General features: G+C 42.9%; 3 protein-coding genes across 4 annotated transcripts; 2 read left to right on the top strand and 1 right to left on the bottom strand.

Annotated features, from left to right (window-relative positions):
* Window positions 1-703: 703 nt before the first annotated feature.
* si:dkey-96f10.1 (6-phosphofructo-2-kinase/fructose-2,6-bisphosphatase) lies at window positions 704-8,904 on the top strand. The gene is given in 15 exon segments (XM_018661464.2): window positions 704-931; window positions 1,837-1,962; window positions 2,622-2,718; window positions 2,868-2,880; window positions 2,882-2,935; window positions 3,036-3,110; window positions 3,204-3,260; window positions 4,074-4,195; window positions 4,380-4,587; window positions 4,672-4,818; window positions 4,964-5,068; window positions 5,731-5,860; window positions 6,095-6,157; window positions 6,459-6,523; window positions 6,726-8,904. Coding segments are annotated over 15 exon segments (1,413 nt in total). The 5' UTR covers window positions 704-840; the 3' UTR covers window positions 6,786-8,904.
* On the bottom strand, window positions 8,830-12,283 carry ndnl2 (necdin-like 2). Of its 2 annotated transcripts, none has more exons than XM_018661466.2 (11): window positions 12,177-12,283; window positions 11,801-11,864; window positions 11,540-11,659; window positions 11,378-11,441; window positions 11,220-11,299; window positions 11,026-11,120; window positions 10,831-10,910; window positions 10,702-10,744; window positions 10,552-10,614; window positions 9,328-9,442; window positions 8,830-9,225 (listed from the first exon to the last, which is right to left on the bottom strand). In XM_018661466.2, the coding sequence occupies exons 2-11, from the start codon at window positions 11,849-11,851 to the stop codon at window positions 9,130-9,132; spliced, it is 807 nt and encodes a 268-aa protein (XP_018516982.1). In that variant the 5' UTR covers window positions 11,852-11,864; window positions 12,177-12,283; the 3' UTR covers window positions 8,830-9,129. The 2 variants fall into 2 exon arrangements, with proteins under 2 accessions (XP_018516982.1, XP_018516983.1); XM_018661467.2 differs by having other exon boundaries at window positions 12,172-12,260.
* A 353-nt stretch (window positions 12,284-12,636) lies between these two features.
* On the top strand, window positions 12,637-18,761 carry si:dkey-150i13.2 (mitochondrial carnitine/acylcarnitine carrier protein). The gene is made up of 9 exons (XM_018661465.2): window positions 12,637-13,076; window positions 14,437-14,529; window positions 15,077-15,204; window positions 16,102-16,192; window positions 16,681-16,798; window positions 16,939-17,011; window positions 17,109-17,218; window positions 18,036-18,157; window positions 18,264-18,761. Exons 1-9 carry the CDS (start codon window positions 12,975-12,977, stop codon window positions 18,324-18,326), a joined length of 900 nt encoding a protein of 299 aa, XP_018516981.1. The 5' UTR covers window positions 12,637-12,974; the 3' UTR covers window positions 18,327-18,761.
* The last annotated feature ends 413 nt before the right edge of the window (window positions 18,762-19,174 follow it).

The following is a 19,174-nucleotide window of genomic DNA, read 5'->3' as shown; positions in this document are numbered from 1 at the left end:
TGGACTTTACCCCACCACCTCCCTAAGTATTTCTCAACATTGACCCATGAGGAAGAGCTGCTGTTGTTGTAGCTTTGTAGTGAAGTAACTTGTAACTGTAACTGTCTGATAAATGTAGTGGAGTAAAAAGTGCATCTTTTTAAATGTATGAGGCAACACAAAGGGAGCACTCCATTATTTTGGTGAAAATACCTGAGCTCTGTACTTAAATACTTAACACTTTGAATGCATTTTCTTTGTAATGGTACAACACTCAAGTAAATGTACTTGATTTAGACTGCTGTGTTACAGGCCAGTGATTTCTAACAGATGTGGGTCATAACATCTGTTAAAATCCCTGGTGGCCAAACAAACCAGGCACACATCCAGTATTTCTCTTCTCTCTCACATTCGTATTCATTCTTCTGTCTCACTCACACACACACACACACACACACAGGTCTGGGCTTGCGTAAGACGTTATATTAGACGTCATTTGACAAAATCACAATAGAGCTGCTCAGCGTGGTTGTTACTTATCACACTACACCACCTCCTATGTGCCGGGTCAAAGCTCAGAGTTGCACTCAGTGATTGGTGGATGACCTCGTTCTGGGGTTTCGCCGGGACAGTTAACATGACTGACAGCTCACCCGGCCAATCACAGATGCTCCGTCCTCTGCAAGGATCCAAACAGGTGTGCAGACTGACGGACCACTCCAGCTCCTCCCACCCTGTCATTGTGTGATAAAGTTCAAAATCTGTGCGCTCACCTGGAGAGCTCCTCTTTATCTCGTGCTGTCAAACACTCGCACAGGTAGTACGGAGGTCTGTACGCACACTCACCTGGCTGCTGAAGCCATGTCAGACAAACGGAGAACACTCACTCAGAACCCTCTGGAGAAAACCTGGGTGCCATGGATGAAAAGCAGGATGAGCCAACGCAGAGGCTGTGAGTACATGCACGTGGATACCACTTTGTTTCCTTTCTCTTGAGTGTGACAAGTTGATACTCGTGCAGGAAAAGGTGGAGGTGTTAAACCGTTTTTGAGAGCGGCGTGACTTTGCTTATTAAACAGCTGCTTTGTGTCGTTACTGACTGTATGTTGAGCCTCCCTGTGAGAGACCGGCGGGCCGTTCACCTCAAAGGTTCACCATGTGTACACACTCCTCTCTGTGGTAATCAGCACTGAAATATTTAAATGTCAGTTTCTGCAGCAGGAACGTGTTTTAACTGAGGATGGAACTAATGATCACTTTTATTTTGGATTAATGGAGGAGAATCACAACAGACATTCTCAAGGCACTTTTCATACAGAGCAGGTCTAGACCACAGTCTTTAAATTATAATATTTACACTGGGAGACCCAACAGTTCCCACCACGAGCAAGCACCAGACGACAGTGGCACCAGACTGAACTGAAGCTTGACTTTCAACATTTATATCACTCAGCCCAACAGTATATTACCCAAGATCCTCTGCTTCTGGAGCAGGAAGTGCTGTGGCTGTAACAAATAGACCAAACTCTGTTTATAATTCTTGTTAGTTTCAGAGTTTCCTGGCTGGAGATCAGAGATGAACGCTGGTTTTTACAGGGGGTTTGTCAGCTGTTTCTTGCCTCTCAGCCTCTCAGCAACACTAACTATCTACTTTGATAGCAAATGATCATTGTACCTAAAATATCAAAGTATTCCTTCAAAGCTTAAACTCCTACAGTCTTATAATAAACTTTGTATGCAGCAGGTGATCCTTCCCTCAGTTTGCATTTCTCCATAGACTTGAATTATCCAAGGAAATCAACATGTCTTAAAGCTCAGCAAAGGAAATTTAACTCTCTGTGTGTTTGTGTGTTTCAGCGTCAGTGCCCCAGTTCACCAACTCCCCGACCATGATAGTGATGGTTGGACTTCCGGCACGAGGGAAAACCTACATCTCTAAAAAGCTCACCAGATACCTGAACTGGATCGGCGTCACAACCAAAGGTATCAGCTGACAGTGCAGGATTTCACTGGGACTCACGCTCACTGTCCTCAACGCTGTGATCACACTTAACATCTGGTCTCAGTGTTTAGACTCAGTGAGCTGGAGGCACGTGTGTGCTTCATTTAGCCGGTAACTAGTTAGGTAGCAACATCAAGCAAGTATCAGTTGCTCATTAGTGTGTATCGTAATGCTGTTGGCACAAGTGTTGTTTATACGATGATTTTGAAATGCAGTGTAAACCAGCTGACGTAAACCAGCTTTATGCTGGACCGGTTTTGGTTTGGTAACCCTGCTCTACCAGGGCGTAACCTCTGATGACAGAGGACATTTTATAGCATTAACACTGTAAAAGCTTTTACTGGAAACATGAGACTTGTGTGTAAAACAAGCTGCTGGTCAACAGTTTAGTGCAGTGCAGCTCATTGGTTTTTGTCCTAAACAACTGATTTTGCAGTGATATGCATTTGTTACCTCCTCGTGTTTTACTCTTAAAGCTGTTGCGATGAAGACGTGATGTGAAACAGCTCGTCACCTTCCTCAAACACAGTCTTTATTTTAGATTTGCTGTAAATCTGCTCAGGTTATCGGCTCAAGTTTCCTGTGGATTTAATCATCTAACTGTGGTTATGATAGAACATAATTTCTCTCTCGTTAACAGTGTTCAACGTGGGGCAGTACCGGAGAGATGCCACACGTTCCTACAACAGCTACGAGTTCTTCAGACCCGACAATGAGGAGGCCATGAAGATACGGAAGTATGAACCTTCAGCTTTACATGGTCTCACTGTGTGCAACTACACATCTCATCTCCTTGGAATATGAAACATACACATAGAAATGTATGAATCAGACCGTGGTTTATTTTATATTCTGCATTATTAATGATTTTTTTCTGTTTCTTCAGGGCCTGTGCCATTCGCTGCCCTGAAGGATGTGTGTGATTACTTCACCAGAGACCAGGGGCAGGTTGTGGTAAGTGAAAAGCTGATTACACGAGAAGTCCAAAACTCACTGTTACGTTTATTATTTAATTCAGAGAGAATTAGTCGTTAATCTCAGTTATGTCTGTAAGGTTTTTGATGCCACCAACACCACCCCAGAGCGGAGAGAGGTCATCCTCGGCTTTGCCAAAGAGAACGGTTACAAGGTTTGTTCTTTTCCTGCTCTGTTACAAGTGGAAACCTTCAATTAAAATGCACCCAAAGTCTGTTAGAACTTGTTCTTCTTTTCTCCTGTTCAGGTTTTCTTTGTGGAGTCAATATGTGACGATCCAGAGATCATCGCTGAGAATATTAAAGTAAGTGTGTGTGTGTTTGACCAGGAAGTTGTGGTTCCAAGATGGCTGTGAAAACCGTGCTTCGAGCCAAGAGCTGTTCTGAGCCAAGACCCAGTGTGTTTCTTTTATTTGTTGTTGGTGGAACAGGCTGAACTGAGCAGGTCCTGGTCACAGCGACAGTTACACACTGCCAGACCAGGTCACGTGAGTCTGGGCGAGATCTGGTGTGGCATCTGTTCCAAAACAAGATGGTTTGCACATATGGAGAACAGCTCTCCTGCTGGTTTCAATCCTTCACTTTCTCTTCCCTTTTTTAAAATTTTAGCTGTATTTTAGCTGACTATGCTGTATGTCTGTGTGTGTGATGCATAATGATGTGAAATAATGCTGGATTACCGTCTCTTATTTATGCATATATATTAATAAAAAACAAGTTTCACATTTAAAATGAGTGAAACAACAGAAAGTCTTTAACTGTACTCCACAGCCTCACTGGGCAGCTTTAGTCATTGTTTTGAAAAAGCTCAATTTTCAAGAGAGAAAATAATGTTTTAGTCTGGACAGAGGACTGAAACGATGTGAGATAGATGTGTTTTAACAGTGTGACTTTTAGTCTTGACTTCAGATTACATTTTTAATCCCTTTTAAAGACACTGGGTGTGATGTAAGAAGCACCTGTTTTAACAGATTTATCCCTGAGTGGGAGGTTGTTGTCAGTTTTTGTTGTATTTTGAATCTTTTCTTCTTAAAATTTCCTTTTAAGAGGCAGAAACCTCGAGCAGAATGAAGACATGAACTGTAGCTTCATGTCTCTCTCTCTCTCTCTCAAAACAGCAAGTGAAGCTGAGCAGTCCAGACTACATAGACTGCGACAAAGAGGAGGCTGTGGCTGACTTCCTGAAGAGGATCGAATGTTACAAGTTGACCTACGTCCCACTGGATGACAACAAGGACAGGTGACAGCCCAGTGTTCCTGTTTACATCCGCACTGGGTTCCTGTGGAGAAACATTAGACTCAGACTGGTCACAAATGTGTATCACATGATCTGTAATCAGATTTACAAATGTCTTCCATCCACACAGCTAACACGTGTAAAATACGTTTGCATAAAGTGAAGATTTTCTGTCCTCTTCTTGCAGGAACTTGTCTTACATCAAGATTTTCAACGTGGGCAGCAGATACCTGGTGAACCGGGTCCAGGACCACATTCAGAGCAGGATCGTCTACTACCTCATGAACATCCACGTCACCCCGAGATCCATCTACCTGTGTCGCCATGGAGAGAGCGAACTAAACCTTGTCGGTCGCATCGGGGGAGACTCTGGGCTGTCAACTCGCGGGGCAAAGGTTAGGAGACTGCAGTCTGAGAGTGTGTGTTCTTATTGTGCGTGGACTGTCTCTATACTGACGTCCTCTGTGTGTGTGTGTCAGTTTGCCAGTGCTCTGGGTACGTATATGCGTGGGCAGTGCATCAGTGACCTGAAGGTGTGGACGAGCCACATGAAGAGGACCATCCAGACTGCAGAGGCTCTGGGAGTCCAGTATGAACAGTGGAAGGCTCTCAATGAGATAGATGCTGTGAGTGTGCTCATTCAGAGCATCACTGTATGATGGACACAATATTTCTGTGTCTGCAGCACGTGATCTGCTGTGATTTTACAGAAATGTGTTTCTGTGAGGGTGTTTGTTTTAGATTCTCTGTGTTTTTCTTCTGCTGCGTCAGGGGGTTTGTGAAGAGATGACGTACGAGGAGATTCAGGAGAATTACCCAGAGGAGTTTGCACTGAGGGACCAAGACAAGTATCGCTACCGCTACCCTAAAGGAGAGGTGAGAGGAGAACCCTAACTAACTAAACATTGTCCTATCACATGACATTTTTACAGAAGAAAATAAACAGGATCACTACACACACGTGTCATTGCAGAGCCATTAAGAAGTGATGTAGTTGTAGTTAAGAAAGAGGGGTTCAAAGCTTATTTATTTGTGTGTCTAAACTGTGTAAAGTTTTGGACACTACTGGACTTAGATGGGCTGAGTTTTATCATCAGAAATGAACCCTCAGCTCTCACTGCACTCATGGGGAAGAATTCAAGAGGGCTCTCCCCTGGGTGAGACTTGTTTCAGAGAAATCTGAAAATAGTTTTCTGTAAAACTCGACCCAGGAGGGAAAAAAACAGACGTTGGACCAATGTTCCCTCTAAGCTCGATCGCACACTGCTCCCGCTTTCTCCGCGCACAGCAAAACTATGTAGCGCATAAAATTACAGTGTGCGACAGTGTGCACGTCTGATGTTGCTCACAGTGGTCCAAGGAATTCTCAGGGAGTTTGTGTGTATGCTCAGACACATGAAAAATTAAGGGGAACATTGCGTTGGACCCAAGAAACTGACGTTTTTCCATTGGTAAAAAGTAAACACAGTAAACTGAGGTGGTGACCGGGGATATAATTACACCTGTGTATCTCAAAATACACCATGTCTGCACACCAGTCGTACGAGGACCTCGTCCAGCGTCTGGAGCCGGTCATCATGGAGCTGGAGAGGCAGGAGAACGTTTTAGTCATCTGTCACCAGGCTGTCATGAGATGTCTGCTGGCTTACTTCCTGGACAAGAGCGCTGGTGAGAAAACACACATTTCTTTACAATAACACCACCAGTGTCCTTTTAATGCTCCCTCCAAAACAGATTTATTTAGCATCTGTTAAGATATGAACATTTTCATAAAGTTTATTTTGACTCAGTCCCACACACGGTCCTGCTGCCCCAAATAACTCCAGAACTGAGACTCATGAAGAAATATTTATCTATAGCATATTGTGATTAAATAAATGGACTTTTCTCGTTTTGTATCAGTTGAGCTTCCCTACCTGAAGTGTCCTCTCCACACGGTTCTGAAACTCACGCCAGTCGCCTACGGTCAGTCACTGTTTAACATCCATCTTTTCACATGATGTCCGCTCCCATTTTTGTTGGGTATCCATATTAATAGAGACTCTATTTTCCTCAGGATGAGTTGTAATAAATTTGGTTATCCCTTAATTTCCTTATCTGGCGCCATCATCAGGTCAAACATTTAATTGGTGCAGTGTTCTGGTTTATGATCAAATACCTGCAGAACTAGTGATTTCCCATCAGCCTCGGCTGTAATCATGTGACGTCAGTCTGGCTGTAGACTCCTCCTGAGCTCTGTTTGTTGCTGTTTGTCTTTTTCTCTCAGGTTGTAAAGTGGAGTCCGTCTTCCTCAACATTGAAGCTGTCAACACGCACAGAGACAAGCCAGTGGTAAATCTGTTTTCTTTCAGTTTCTGAGGTCTGAGTAGTGTCCACGGGGGCTTCCTCATCAAGCTCCGCAAATCACAGGGTTAGAGCAGCCTCCATGTGGCCTAAAAACCAAATTAAATCAAAGACAAATATATGCTAGTTTTCCAGAAACATTCATTAATACACACAGGCATCAGACAGTGTGAGTTTGTCTCTTTCTCAGAACGTGGACGTGGACAGAGACCCAGCGGAGGCGTTGGAGACGGTCCCGGACCACATCTAGAGGAGGAAACAAAACAGGGAGCTGGTTTCGTTTCCATCTACCCTGATGGAAAGTGGCCTTTATTTTTAATTTAAGTAATCATAGTGATTGTTGTGAGGTGAAAAAAAAACTCCTCCGCAATGAAAGTGTAAGACATTTCTCCTATGGCAGCCTCTTTCCATTGTAAATGCACTTTATAATGCAGGGCTCAGGCCAAAAGTCAGAGAGATGAAGAGGAGGTTTCTTTTACTGTGAAAAATGAGCTAGTACTGCTGAACACTGGCCAGAGGACCAGTATCACTGTTTGGATATTCTTGAACTCATTTGTCTCTTGTTCCCCTCTCTTCGTCCCATCACTCATGTACGGCCCCTCCCCGCATTAACCACTGTAAAATCAGTCACCTCAGCTTGAACTAGTCTTCTCTGCATTCACAGGAGGGTGAAGTGTTTGAGTATCCAAATGACCCTGGTGATCGGTTCTGGGCTGGATCTGTACAAACCACAGAGAGTAAAACTAGAGGGGACATTTGGCGCTTTAACTGCCCGACACCACGATGTGCCTCACCTGACTAAAGATATACATGATTACTCTATGCACCCTGTATACACAGACACACACTCGAGGTGCAGTGTGTGTGCTGTTGTGTGCTTTTATTGGTCGTTTTAATAAGAAACACGACGGGATCTGGTGCAATACTAATAACTGGTGCAGCGTGTCTGTTTTTTTAAATATGAGAATATTTCAGAGCTGTTAAATGAACTACATTTGACCGTGTTCATGGTCTGGAGCCTGGCTCTCTTTGGGTTTCTCTGAACCTAACATCAGTGATCCTGGATAGCTGGTATCATGAAGCAGGGTGTGATTCTAACTCTGGTCCACCTCAGAGAGAGGCAGCGTCACATTCAACATCATCAGACACCTGCACAGAAATCTGGTTTTAGAGTAAGAAAAAGACGTGTTCGGTCAAAATATATCCACATTATAATCACATGGAGTAAGCAGCTGTAGAAACAGTAGGAATAATATCCACATGATGAAAATAATGGTATAAATACGTGTAGTAATTATTATATGGACCTTTTTAAATACAGTTTGTCATGTATAAAGTCCCAAAGTGTTCAATATTAGATTATTACAGTCATATAAATAACATAAAAATACAGCGTCCAAATTAAAGTTTAAGATACTTTAACAGAAAAAATACATGTGAAAAAATAAAATGTGAATATTTACATATGAAGAAATGATTAAATACAACCTGTTGTAATATGTTTGTTTCTATGTCACTGACCCATAACTACTTGTTTTTTTTTAATATTCATTTTGAACAATTGATGAATATGACTATTATCTGCTGTTTAATACTGAACACTTTGGGGTTCCATATGACAGAGACATTTTGGTGCTATAATGAATATAAATGAACATTAGGAATACTAAAATAACTCTAAGGCTGTACCTGCTGCCAAACAACTGTTAAAGAACAGTAATAATTTACAGACCTAATTTAAAACAGTGTCGGGGTTAACATGGTGATCTGTGCCTCAGCTTCATGACACTAGTAAACCTGAGTTAATCCCAAAGTTAGCTGGATAATCCACTAATCTCGCTTTATGCCACAGCCCTCTGGTGACGCGCCTCTGAAAAGCATTACATTTTACAGATTGTTTCTCCTGGGGGGCAATAGAAAAGATAATTTCCTCAGGGGATCCTTACTTTAAAAAATAAGAAAACAAAGGGATCTCAGCACACGACAGTGTAAATAAATGCATGTACTTCTCTCCACACAATGTGACGAGTCAGAAACGTAGAATTTAAAATAGACTCACCCCTTTAAAACACATGCTCAGTGAGTAGTTACTGTGAGTGGTAGCAAATCCCGTGTCAAAGCAGTGAATCTGTGCTTTTTGTTCGGTCAGATCAGAGTGTATCTGAGGTTTTCTCCGTCTGTGTAAAACGTGCAATGTGCCTGTGTCCTGAGCTCTGTGACATGTAGCAGTACTTCGACAGCAGCGAGAGAAACGAATGAAAAGACGTCAATCAATGCAAATCATCAATGTTGAATCTGTTATAAAAAGATTTTTATTTTCTAAACAAATAACTGTTGCTCCAGGCAATAAAATGAAAACTGATACCTGATGCTTTGTCTGAGTCATATTAAATGTGATTAAGAGTTTGAGGCTGAAAGACCAAATAATTTAGTCTGTACAAAGTATGACCACACAAAGATGTAGTAACAGTCTCAGCAATGACACACTGAAAAGGGAAAAACGTGGTTTTGATGCAGCTTCTTTTAGCCGTTTCTCAGCATCAGCAGTCAGAATAAATAAAATGAAGGCAGATGAACTTGTAACACTGGGGCAGTTATCTCTGGCTGCTGGTGCTGGCCTGGGTGGAGCTGGGGGTGGAGTGGGCTTCTCTGTACTGCTGACTCCAGCTCTGAGGGTCCTGTTCGTGAAGCTGAGATCAAAACACAGGAGTCACAGGTGTTCAGTTCACTGACTGAGTTTAAATATGATTGCAGGCAGGCAGGTACACTCTGTTCATCCACCAGATACTCACCTGACCCATGAACTCCAGGATCTTGGCTTTGGACACTTCCATGTCGGCGCGTTGACCCCAGCGAAATTCATGCTCTGGTGGCTCTGTGTGAGGGATTCGCACATACTCCAGGTACCTACACACACACACACACACACGATATAAACTCAGCATTTGTAACAAATGCAACAGATAGATAAATAATCTCCAACATGTTTGACAATGTTAGGAGAGAGTGGTGGTCCAGCCACACTGCTGCAGTGGTCTGGTTTCTCTTTACTCTCCTGCTGCTCTGTGGTGTGGTATAAACCAGAGTCTATGGTCTGACAGTCTCCGGCTCTGAACACACCAGCACAGTGAAACACAGCAAGGCTCGAACCTGTGACCTCCTGATCACAGAGCCACTGGATTAGTGGACTGAGCTATCACCTGGCTGAAAGCTTCTCACTGTATTCAGACTTTTATCTGTGGGGGGGGGGGGGGGTTAATCAAGTAGTCGGATTACAGTCAACGTTTTGTGGTAATCTGATTCCTTTGATGTTATTTAAATGAGAAAAAATGGTTTCTGTGATCAAGGAGTCCACAGCAAACTGTCAGTACGTGCACTCAAGAAACCGGGTTGCTCCGGTAATTAGAGAAGTTGTTCATATGCAGTGTAACAACAGGCTGAATTTAACAAAACAGTGAAAAAGCTCTGTTGGATTTTAGATTGAAGTAAATGAACCTCTGCCCAGAAATGCTGTGTCTGCGACCTTCTGTCATGCACATGCATACCTCTGAAAACCTGATAAGAGCATTACCAGTAAACATGGGCAAGAAATCATCTTTGTCCACGAGAAATCAGGTTTCTCATCTTCCCTGTGATGTTTACAAAATCAGATTACTGGAGCAGGAGAAGAGGACTGTGCCCTGGTAACTTAAAGTGCATGCACACACACTGAGGAGGGAAGAAGGAAGCAGGGGAGAAGTTAATGCAGGAAGGTGAGAAAATATAATATTTTGGTGGCTGTATTCAGCATATTGTCTTTTTTCTTTCCTGAATCTAATGTAATCCCTCCTTTTTTCTTTGACAAACCTGATGGTTCAGGCAGGATTTCTCCTGGAGAAAGACAATTTCACGACCAGATAAACAGATCTGAGATGAAACATTAATCCACAGGAAATTAAATTGGCAAATACTGAGAAGTGAGAAATGTTGAGCGTTTTCAGGCAGTGATTTTCCTTTTAAAACAACCTTATTGTTACCTTTGACGCACAAACTCGTCTGTGACCACCCTCTTCACATCACCAAACTCTTCATGTTTCTCTCTGCATCAAAAAAAGACACATTCAAAGTCATGAATATGTGAAGTCACACTGCACACATAGAGATGTAATAACAAAATGTGGCCTTACGCTGGGTCAACACGGAGTTTCTTCAGAGTATTCCAGATGAGGTCTAGAAAACAAAAACACAGACAGATAGATGAATGAGACTGTGACTGATTCCTACAACAACAGATGGTTAAAAACTCTGTCACTCACTTTCTCTGACAACACCTCCTTTCATGAAGATAACACTCAGGATGACAAACAACAGACCCATCTTTGGATTGGTTGGACTACTACACACACAAACAACAACAAATACAGGCTGAAGGTTCAAACAAATACAGTTTATATGTATACTGACATGAATTCAGGCAGTTATTAAAGTCTGAAGTGGCTGGGTTTACTCACTTAATCGGCGAGGCTCCTTCAACTGTCTCCAGCTTATTGACGAGTATGTACATGTGATTTTTGGTGTCAATTTCAACCAGTTTAAGGCCAAACACCTGGTTGAAAAGAGCAACACTGTGACCGCGTAGTTTTAATGTGATATTTCCTTATTCTGATCATGTTTAGCTGACTGCAGGGCTGCCACTGATCCTCACCTGGTCAAAGATACGCACTGCCCTCTTCATGATCTCAGGGTAGATGTTTCTGTACTCTTTCACCACGTGTTTCACAAGGTCTGAGAAGAAAATCAAGAGAAATACATCACACTTTATTGTATATTTGTGTGCTTCTCTCTGGTGTGCGGCAGCTTTACCTGCTCGCCGTATGGGAATCTTCTTCTGGTCCTTCACCAAGAAGTACTGCACCACCTCTGCTGTCTGCAGGACAGACAGGACGTGAGAGTAAATAATTTAACTCACTCTTTTGATCATTTAAAACGACGTTCTGTGTGGATGTGTGAGTGTGTCTCTGTTACCTTCTGGTCGACCTGTGCAGGTGTGAGCTTCTCCAGTCCTCTCTGGACCTGTGTTGAACTTGGCTGAGTGAAGGTTGAGTCGTCATCCTCCTCCTGAGCCAGTAAGGAGCCAGTTTGTCTCTAAATGCAGAAATACAACCCCACTGTCATGATCATTACCAGAGTATGACCCTCAGTTGTATCCTGGAGGAGTGACGGGCTGAAAAAGACTCCAACAGACTCAACAAACGTGTTTGTCTCATTGAAAAGAGGCGGACTTACTCTGCTCTGAGAGGAGCTCTGTGTGGCGGACAGCCTCTTTCTCTGCGTCATGGCGACACGCTGCCTGTGAAAACACACACAGTAATATATAGAACACCAGTCAGGTGTGTGTGTGTGTGTGTGTGTGTGTTTTCATATGGCTTTAAAAACCCTATCAGATAAAACAGGACTGAACAGAATGAAACAGAAACAGAGGACCCGGAAGTGTAATGGCGTTCGTTAACCCGTTAATGCTACAGTAACGGTAGCTGAGGAACGGTTTAACGGTTCGTTAACGGTTTAACGGCTTCTTCTCCGGTTCCGCAGACTGCAGCAACACAACCAGAGTATTTAATAACAACAACAACAACAACAACAAACAATCCATTCACTTCACCTGAACACAAACTCCACACTGAGTTGTTTCTGAACGGCCGAATTCCCGCTACTGTGGTTTAAGTCGCTCGTTGATGACGTAACACCACGCGACGGCTTGTTTTGGTTTTTTGTTTGAACTGTTTACAATCACAGCACCAACAAAACACTGGGCAGATATAAAATAAACCAATAAACAAACAAGTAATTAAACTGCTAAAATGAAAAAAAGTTGATATAACAATTAAACCGGAGTTAAAACACACTCACTGAGCACTTTATTAGGAACACCTGCTTATTTAGAAATTACTCGGTTATGCATTGCAATGCATAAATTCGTGCAGATACAGATTTTTTCTCCATAGTGTCTTTGAAAATGAACATGCTGGAATGCTCCTTTATTTTTGTTTTATTGTTGTTTTCATTCTCGCCTCCAGAGGTCGCTGTTTCCGGGTCTTGTCCTGAAGAAGACATAAAACCCGCTGGACACTGAGATATACAGAGGAAGTATGAGACCACAAAGTAAAACAAAGTGTCTTTGTTAGTTTCAGAACATGTGAGTTTTATAGTCAGATGAAGTGTGTGTGTCAGTGACTGTCTGCAGACTCAGCTGGAACCAAAGTCCAGCTCCGTCCTGTACGTGGCAGCAGACAGACAGGCCGTTATAAAGGCAGAGAGACAGCTGATGTCTCACCACCACCCCCTCCGCCCTCCCCTCCACACCCACACACACAGTGAGACAGCACAGCGGCGGACTGTCGGGGCGGTGTGAAGTGCTCTGTGACCCGGTCTGTGTGCGCTCTGGCCATGCGGGGAGAGGATGGGGGAAGAGCCCAGAGTTTCTCCGCTGAAGAACTTCGTGGCCGGGGGAGTCGGTGGAGCCTGTCTGCTGCTGGCCGGACACCCGCTGGACACCATCAAGGTGAGTGAGTGACTGACTGCTGGAAAAATGTGGTTTATCCAGGCGGGAAGGCGAACTGTTCTGTAAAAGAAGTTCACTGGTATCTCACAAAAATGTTTCTTTAACCTTTATTCTCCTTTTTTTGCGGCAGTTCCTGTAGAGTTTGTTTGTTTGACTCGGTAAAAGTCAGTGATCAGATGTAGGTGCAGAGGGGATTATTGAGAAATCAGCTTAAAATGTCACCAAGGACGTATAGCAGCTCCAAGAAAGACTGAGGAAATGAGGCTTTAGAGTTGTAAGTGGTGTAGTAGTATTAGATGAAGCTATTTATAAAGGAGAAATACAGATTAGTGTGGAAAAGCACTAGTACCACAATCCACTACAAGCAAAAAGCGTGCACACAAAACCTTATTCTAGTAAAAAGTATTATCAGCAAAATGTACTTAAAGTATCAAAAGTCAAAGTACTCATTGTAAATGTTTAACAAAGGAGCAAAGCCTCATTTTTAAGAAACTGGAACCAGTGAATTTAAGGTAAATAATCAATGAATAACTAAAATAATCAATCAGTCAGATTGTTGTCACAGAATTTCTTTTATGTCTGAGTTTGGTTCTACAGTCGAAGGCCACAGGTTCAAGCCCATCTGTCCTGCTGAAGTGTCTTTGAGCAGGACACACAGAATCACAACAGAATCTTAATTCCTACAGAACTGATGTGGGTTTTTTCTTTAATTTGCAATCCAGTGTTTCCTTGTGAATTCTGCTTTGACCTGTCTCAGGTATCTCAGATGTTATGATGTGGTTTGGTGTCTAATATTTAACTTTACGAGACAGAGTCTGGAGCTTGTTCCTCCTGTCTCTCGTTCTGTAAACAGTTTTGTACCTGAACATGAAGCAGTCGTGCTCTGCTCACTGAAACAGCTTTGTTCTTAAAGAGAGGTGAGACGAGACGATTTATATGTGTGTGTGTGTGTGTGTGTGTGTTGGGGGTGTTATTGTGACAGCTTTCTATTCATAGCCAAACTCTCCTCGTCACTCCTCGTACACGTGCTGGGATGCCAACACATGGTACACTGGCAGGAGGAATAGATTAGGCTACATGTTACCATGAAAATGTGTAAAGACATTCATGGTCCCCAGAGGATGAAGCCTGACAACGTTTATTATCTTCAAGTCAAAGTTTTTCCTCAGTGTAACTGTCAGACACACACAACCGCTCTTATCAGTGATCCTGAGCAGCAGACATCGATGGGTGTTTCCTTTATCTTATAGCACTGTCTCAACAATCCACCCGTGTGTGTGTGTGTGTGTGTGTGTGTGTGTGTGTGTGTGTGTGTGTGTGTGTGTGTGTCTCAGCTCTCTAATTAAACTTCGTTCTGCAGGTGAGACTACAGACGCAGCCCAAAGCCTCCTGCGCTCAGTATGTGCTCTACACAGGAACATACGACTGCTTCCGCAAGACTGTGTCCAAAGAGGTGAACACACACACACACACACACACACTCTCACAAATTATTTACGACAGTGCACAGATGCTGACGCCAACTTCAGCACAAATTTAAATCAAATGTCTGCAAAAGAAAACACAGCTAATGTGCATTTCCATCCATTGTTGTATGAATGTAAAGAGTTGGTTCGTTAAGATAAACAGCTGATGGAGCTGATTTATGAAGAAGAGCTGTGGTCAAAGCTCAGACACTGGAAAACAGGAAGGAAACATGACATGTCTGTTTCATCAGTCGTCTCATGGCTCCACACAGATCTGATGTTTCCGTCTCTTCACCGGAAATCACCAGAGACAGTTAAAAGTCACGTCTCATGTGCAACATTATTTATTCAGCACAAAGTCTTTCACAATATTTTGACTGTTATTCCATTTTATGCTGTTTACTCTCAGGTGTTTTTACATGCACACAGAAATGCTCTCACTCAAAGGTCCCACATAAATAAAAATAATCTGAACTTGTAAAGAAAACTGGTGATATTGTGTGTGTGTGTGTGTGTGTGTGTGTGTGTGTCCAGGGTATCCTCGGCCTCTATAAAGGTATGGGGGCTCCCCTGGCGGGCGTGGCTCCCATGATGGCCATCAGTTTCTTTGGCTTCGGTCTGGGGAAACAGCTCCAGCAGACGGATCCTGGCAAACCCCTAACGTTAGTAAACACACACACACACACACACCCATCAATGATATAACACACTCGTTAACCTCTGACTCTGATCTTCACCATCACAACTGAACCCTAAAACAATGTCTTAAGCCATTTAAACCTGCGGGGTCCAGCATGTTTGATCCCCCACGACCCCACAAATATAGTAAAACACAGAGTTGTTTGAGAGTTTCTTTTACAGTGTGTTTGTAATACCTGGAATATGAGCTCTATATATAACCATATTCCTGTCGCCCTCCCCTCTGCTATCATTCGTTGATTTGAAGCGACACACCCCCTCTACACCCTCTTTCCTCATGTTACCCAGCCGCCTCCCACCACCCCTGTCAGCTCCTTTCATTTTGCCCCCACCTGACTCTTTATCTATATATGTACAGTATGTTGCAGTGTCTGCCGGTTGCTTCTATCTCTGGCTTTAGTCCTGGTGTTTCTCAAAACCTGAGAGACACTGTGACTTTGTTTTTAGCTGAAGAGGACAGCACTGCAGTACCCGTCCCTCCTCCCTCTGCCTGGTGACGCTCCTTGTACATTTGTTTTCTCATTTGTTATTTCCTACCGGAGCGATTAGGCAAAGTTGTTTTTCCATCAGCTGTTCACTCCTTCCTCTCTCTGCTTTCGAGGAACACTCTAAGTTTGTGCTCCAACAGACGGCTGAATAAATCTGACCTAGAAACAGGTCGGATAGACTGAAATATCTTTACAACTATCGGGAAGATTACTATGAAATTTTATACAAATATACATCTAACCCAGATGATGAATCCTGCTGAGTTTGGTGATCCTTTGACTTTTCCTCTAGCGCCACCATCAGGTCAAAATTGTAATTTACCCTGTAGTCCTCTCAGCTCTCTGAAAGTGATTTTATTTGATTCTGTTCAGACACTCTCAGATATTCCTGTCCGGCTGTCTGGCAGGAGTCTTCACCACGGTGATTGTGGCTCCGGGAGAGAGGATCAAATGTTTACTGCAGGTGAGGGGTTTGTGTGGGCGTGAACAGAGTCAGTTCAGCCTTCTTCAGTGTGTGTCCTGGCAATTTCACAAACAAGAGACGCAGGTGAGGTTAAATAGAGCCCTGTTCGTACGATATATGTTTCTGAAACCTAAAACAGTTTATAAAGCCATTAAAACGGGAGGAACAGAAGGTCCCTTTTAGTTTCTCTGAGGGACTTGTGATGTCTTTGTGCAGCTGAATTGTTCTGTTGTGATGTACCAGCTGGTGAACACAGTGGAGCTTTTAGCAGCTAAAGAGACAGATCTCTCTCAGGAGGAGGAGGAGGCCAAACACAGAGCTAAAACAGAGGGAGTACTGGACTTAGACTCGTCAGTATGTTCAACATATCAACTTAAAATGTGATGATAAGTCAGTATTTCTTGTTTCTGTTGCCTTCAAGTGGCCAAAAAATCAGTTATTGCAGGTTTAAGTTTGATTAAAAGTGTTGTGAAATGTGTGTTGTGCAGGTGCAGGCCAGCAGCGGCCGGTTGAAGTATGCAGGTCCAGTTGACTGTGCTGTCAGGCTCTATAAGGAGCAGGGGATCCGCAGTGTCTACAAAGGGACTGTGCTTACTCTCATCAGAGGTACGCTGAGCTGTGGTTTGTGCGTGTTGAACGTTGTGTAACGTCCGACAGAGGAGGTGAGGAGAAAACTTGGATCCAAAGCGCAGCTTGGATTTACAGCCTCGCGTGTTTGCTCTTCTCTTCCTGTTCCTGTCTCTCAGATGTGCCTTCTAATGGTCTCTACTTCCTGACTTATGAATACCTCAAAAACTTCCTGACACCTGAAGGTCAAAGGTGAGTAACCATGGTTACAGTGAAGATAAAGTACAAAGATCTTTTAAATCCTGTAAACCTTTGTTTTATGTGCGTCTGTGTGTCTTTATGTGCGCAGTGTCTCTCAGCTCAGCACTCCCAACATCCTCCTGGCCGGAGGCGTCGCAGGGATATTAAACTGGACGATCGCTCTTCCTCCAGATGTCCTCAAATCCAACTTCCAGACAGGTTAGAGCCCGAGTCAGCGTTAAGCTGCACACTGTACTCTGTACAAGAAAACAGCATGTTAAAGACGGGACAGGAGAGAAAGCATTCAGTATTTAAAGGAACAGTTCGTCAGTGTTAGGAGTAGGTTAGATTAGAAGATAAATACCAATCTCATATCTGTCGTTTCAGTATAGAACAGCAGCCAGCAGCTGGTTAGCTTAGCTTAGCATAAAGACTGGAAACGAGGGGAAACAGTTAGCCTGGCTCTGTCTGAGGGTGAAGCCACTGATTAACAGTGTTGAGCAGTTCACTTGAAAAATGTGCCGATCGTAACTGAGAAAGTAATAACATCACTTAACTTATTATTTACTAGGAAAAGTAAATAGTTACATTACCTCTGCATGTAAATATGCATGTATATCACAGGACTTGTTACAATAAAGGTCTGCATATCAGGATTCATGGCATTTTATTCCTTTTTGAAATAGTTTGATGACATGATCACGACCGAAGTTTGTGTCTTGTATCATGAAAAAGACAGTTCACTGTTCATCTTCTCATGGGGTTTCATACATTGTCTGCTGAATTTTTTTAATCTAAAAGTTTAAAGCATTTCTTACTAATACATAGGTTGAACTGAATAAGGCCTGTCCTAATCCTTCTCACTCTGCCTGTACAGTAGTCTCCATCTAAGCTGCAGGTTTATATCTGGGATCAAACTGGAGTCCAGATACTGACGATAAAACTTTAGGTCACATCCATCTACCTCAGCTGGAAAACATGCTGTATCATACACACATGAAGTCTGAAAGAGACTCTCTCTCCTCTAACTTTATAGCTGCAGACGGGAAGTACAGAGGTCTGCTCGACGTCCTGAGAACGCTGCTTCGAGAAGAAGGACCTACAGGCCTCTATAAGGGCTTTAACGCTGTCTTCCTGCGAGCCTTCCCTGCCAACGCGGTAACACTCTCTCTTATTTTACTCACATACTCTACTCTGATATTCCTACTCCTGTTCTGCCTGATAACTCCTTCCTCTCCTCCTCCTCCTCCTCCTCCTCTCTCAGGCCTGTTTTCTGGGGTTTGAGGTGGCACTGAAGGGATTAAACACACTCGCACCCAGTTGGTGAAATGATCCAGTTTGTAAAGAAGAGGCCTCAGTCTGGACCAGAACAAAACTCTCCTCTGAGTCACATCTGTTTCTTTGTACCTCAAACTGTTTCATGTCACATTTCAGGACAGTGAAATGTGAGGAATCTTCTGTATTCTTAAATGTATTTTTACATTTAATTTTACAAATTAATTAATTTAATTGTCATCCTTTGCAACCATGATTTTATTCTCACTTTTTGTGAGCAACAGCACATGCACATTTACGAATGTATGATTTTTAAGTGTTTACAAACTATTTATGATGTTTGTACAATAATACATTTAGCCCCATTTAGTTTAATATGGATTTAAAGATGTTTTTACAGATTTACAGGCTCTGCCATAAGGTTTGCTCTGTGCACAGGCAGCGGGGAAGTTTTATAAGCTTTGTGAATAAAATGTTTGAATAAAGAGTTTTGGATTTGCCATAGAAATAGTGTGTGTGTCCACTGTTTACCACACAGCTGGATAGTCCCAGTCCTGTCTTATGGAGGTAATGTTACACTCACATGCTGCATTTTTTGGGATTCGGGCCTGAACGTACTGAGGGGATACACAGTATGTTGGGTTTTTGACTCAACAGCTCATTTATGCCCCCTAGTGGGTAGCAGTGATTTACCCCTGCCTTTCTGCTAAGTTCAACTTTAACCCCACATCCAGGCAGCAGTGGAGGCAGAGGTCTTTATTGATCAAACATTTACACTGGTGTTGTCATGCTGGAAATAAAAAGGGAAGTGGTCCCTGGTTGTGTACATAGCTGACTTTAAAACAGATATTAAACTGGACGATGTTATAATATCCAACATGTCCAACACATGTTTTTATC

The sequence above is a fragment of the Lates calcarifer genome, linkage group LG6 (assembly GCF_001640805.2).
Source record: "Lates calcarifer isolate ASB-BC8 linkage group LG6, TLL_Latcal_v3, whole genome shotgun sequence".
In the NCBI taxonomy this organism is placed as follows: domain Eukaryota; kingdom Metazoa; phylum Chordata; class Actinopteri; family Centropomidae; genus Lates; species Lates calcarifer.
This window is presented reverse-complemented; position numbering and strand designations above follow the sequence as displayed.

Excerpts from the sequence above, each read along its gene's own strand:
- ndnl2 (XM_018661466.2), bottom strand. The coding sequence starts at position 11,851 with ATGACGCAGAGAAAGAGGCTGTCCGCCACACAGAGCTCCTCTCAGAGC. Across the intron at positions 10,911-11,025 it reads GAAGGAGCCTCGCCGATTAA|TAGTCCAACCAATCCAAAGA; the intron begins GTGAGTAAACCC and ends TTGTGTGTGTAG. Across the intron at positions 10,615-10,701 it reads AAACTCCGTGTTGACCCAGC|AGAGAAACATGAAGAGTTTG; the intron begins GTAAGGCCACAT and ends TTTTTGATGCAG.
- si:dkey-150i13.2 (XM_018661465.2), top strand. The coding sequence starts at position 12,975 with ATGGGGGAAGAGCCCAGAGTTTCTCCGCTGAAGAACTTCGTGGCCGGG. Across the intron at positions 14,530-15,076 it reads GCAAGACTGTGTCCAAAGAG|GGTATCCTCGGCCTCTATAA; the intron begins GTGAACACACAC and ends GTGTGTGTCCAG. Across the intron at positions 16,799-16,938 it reads TGTGCTTACTCTCATCAGAG|ATGTGCCTTCTAATGGTCTC; the intron begins GTACGCTGAGCT and ends CCTGTCTCTCAG.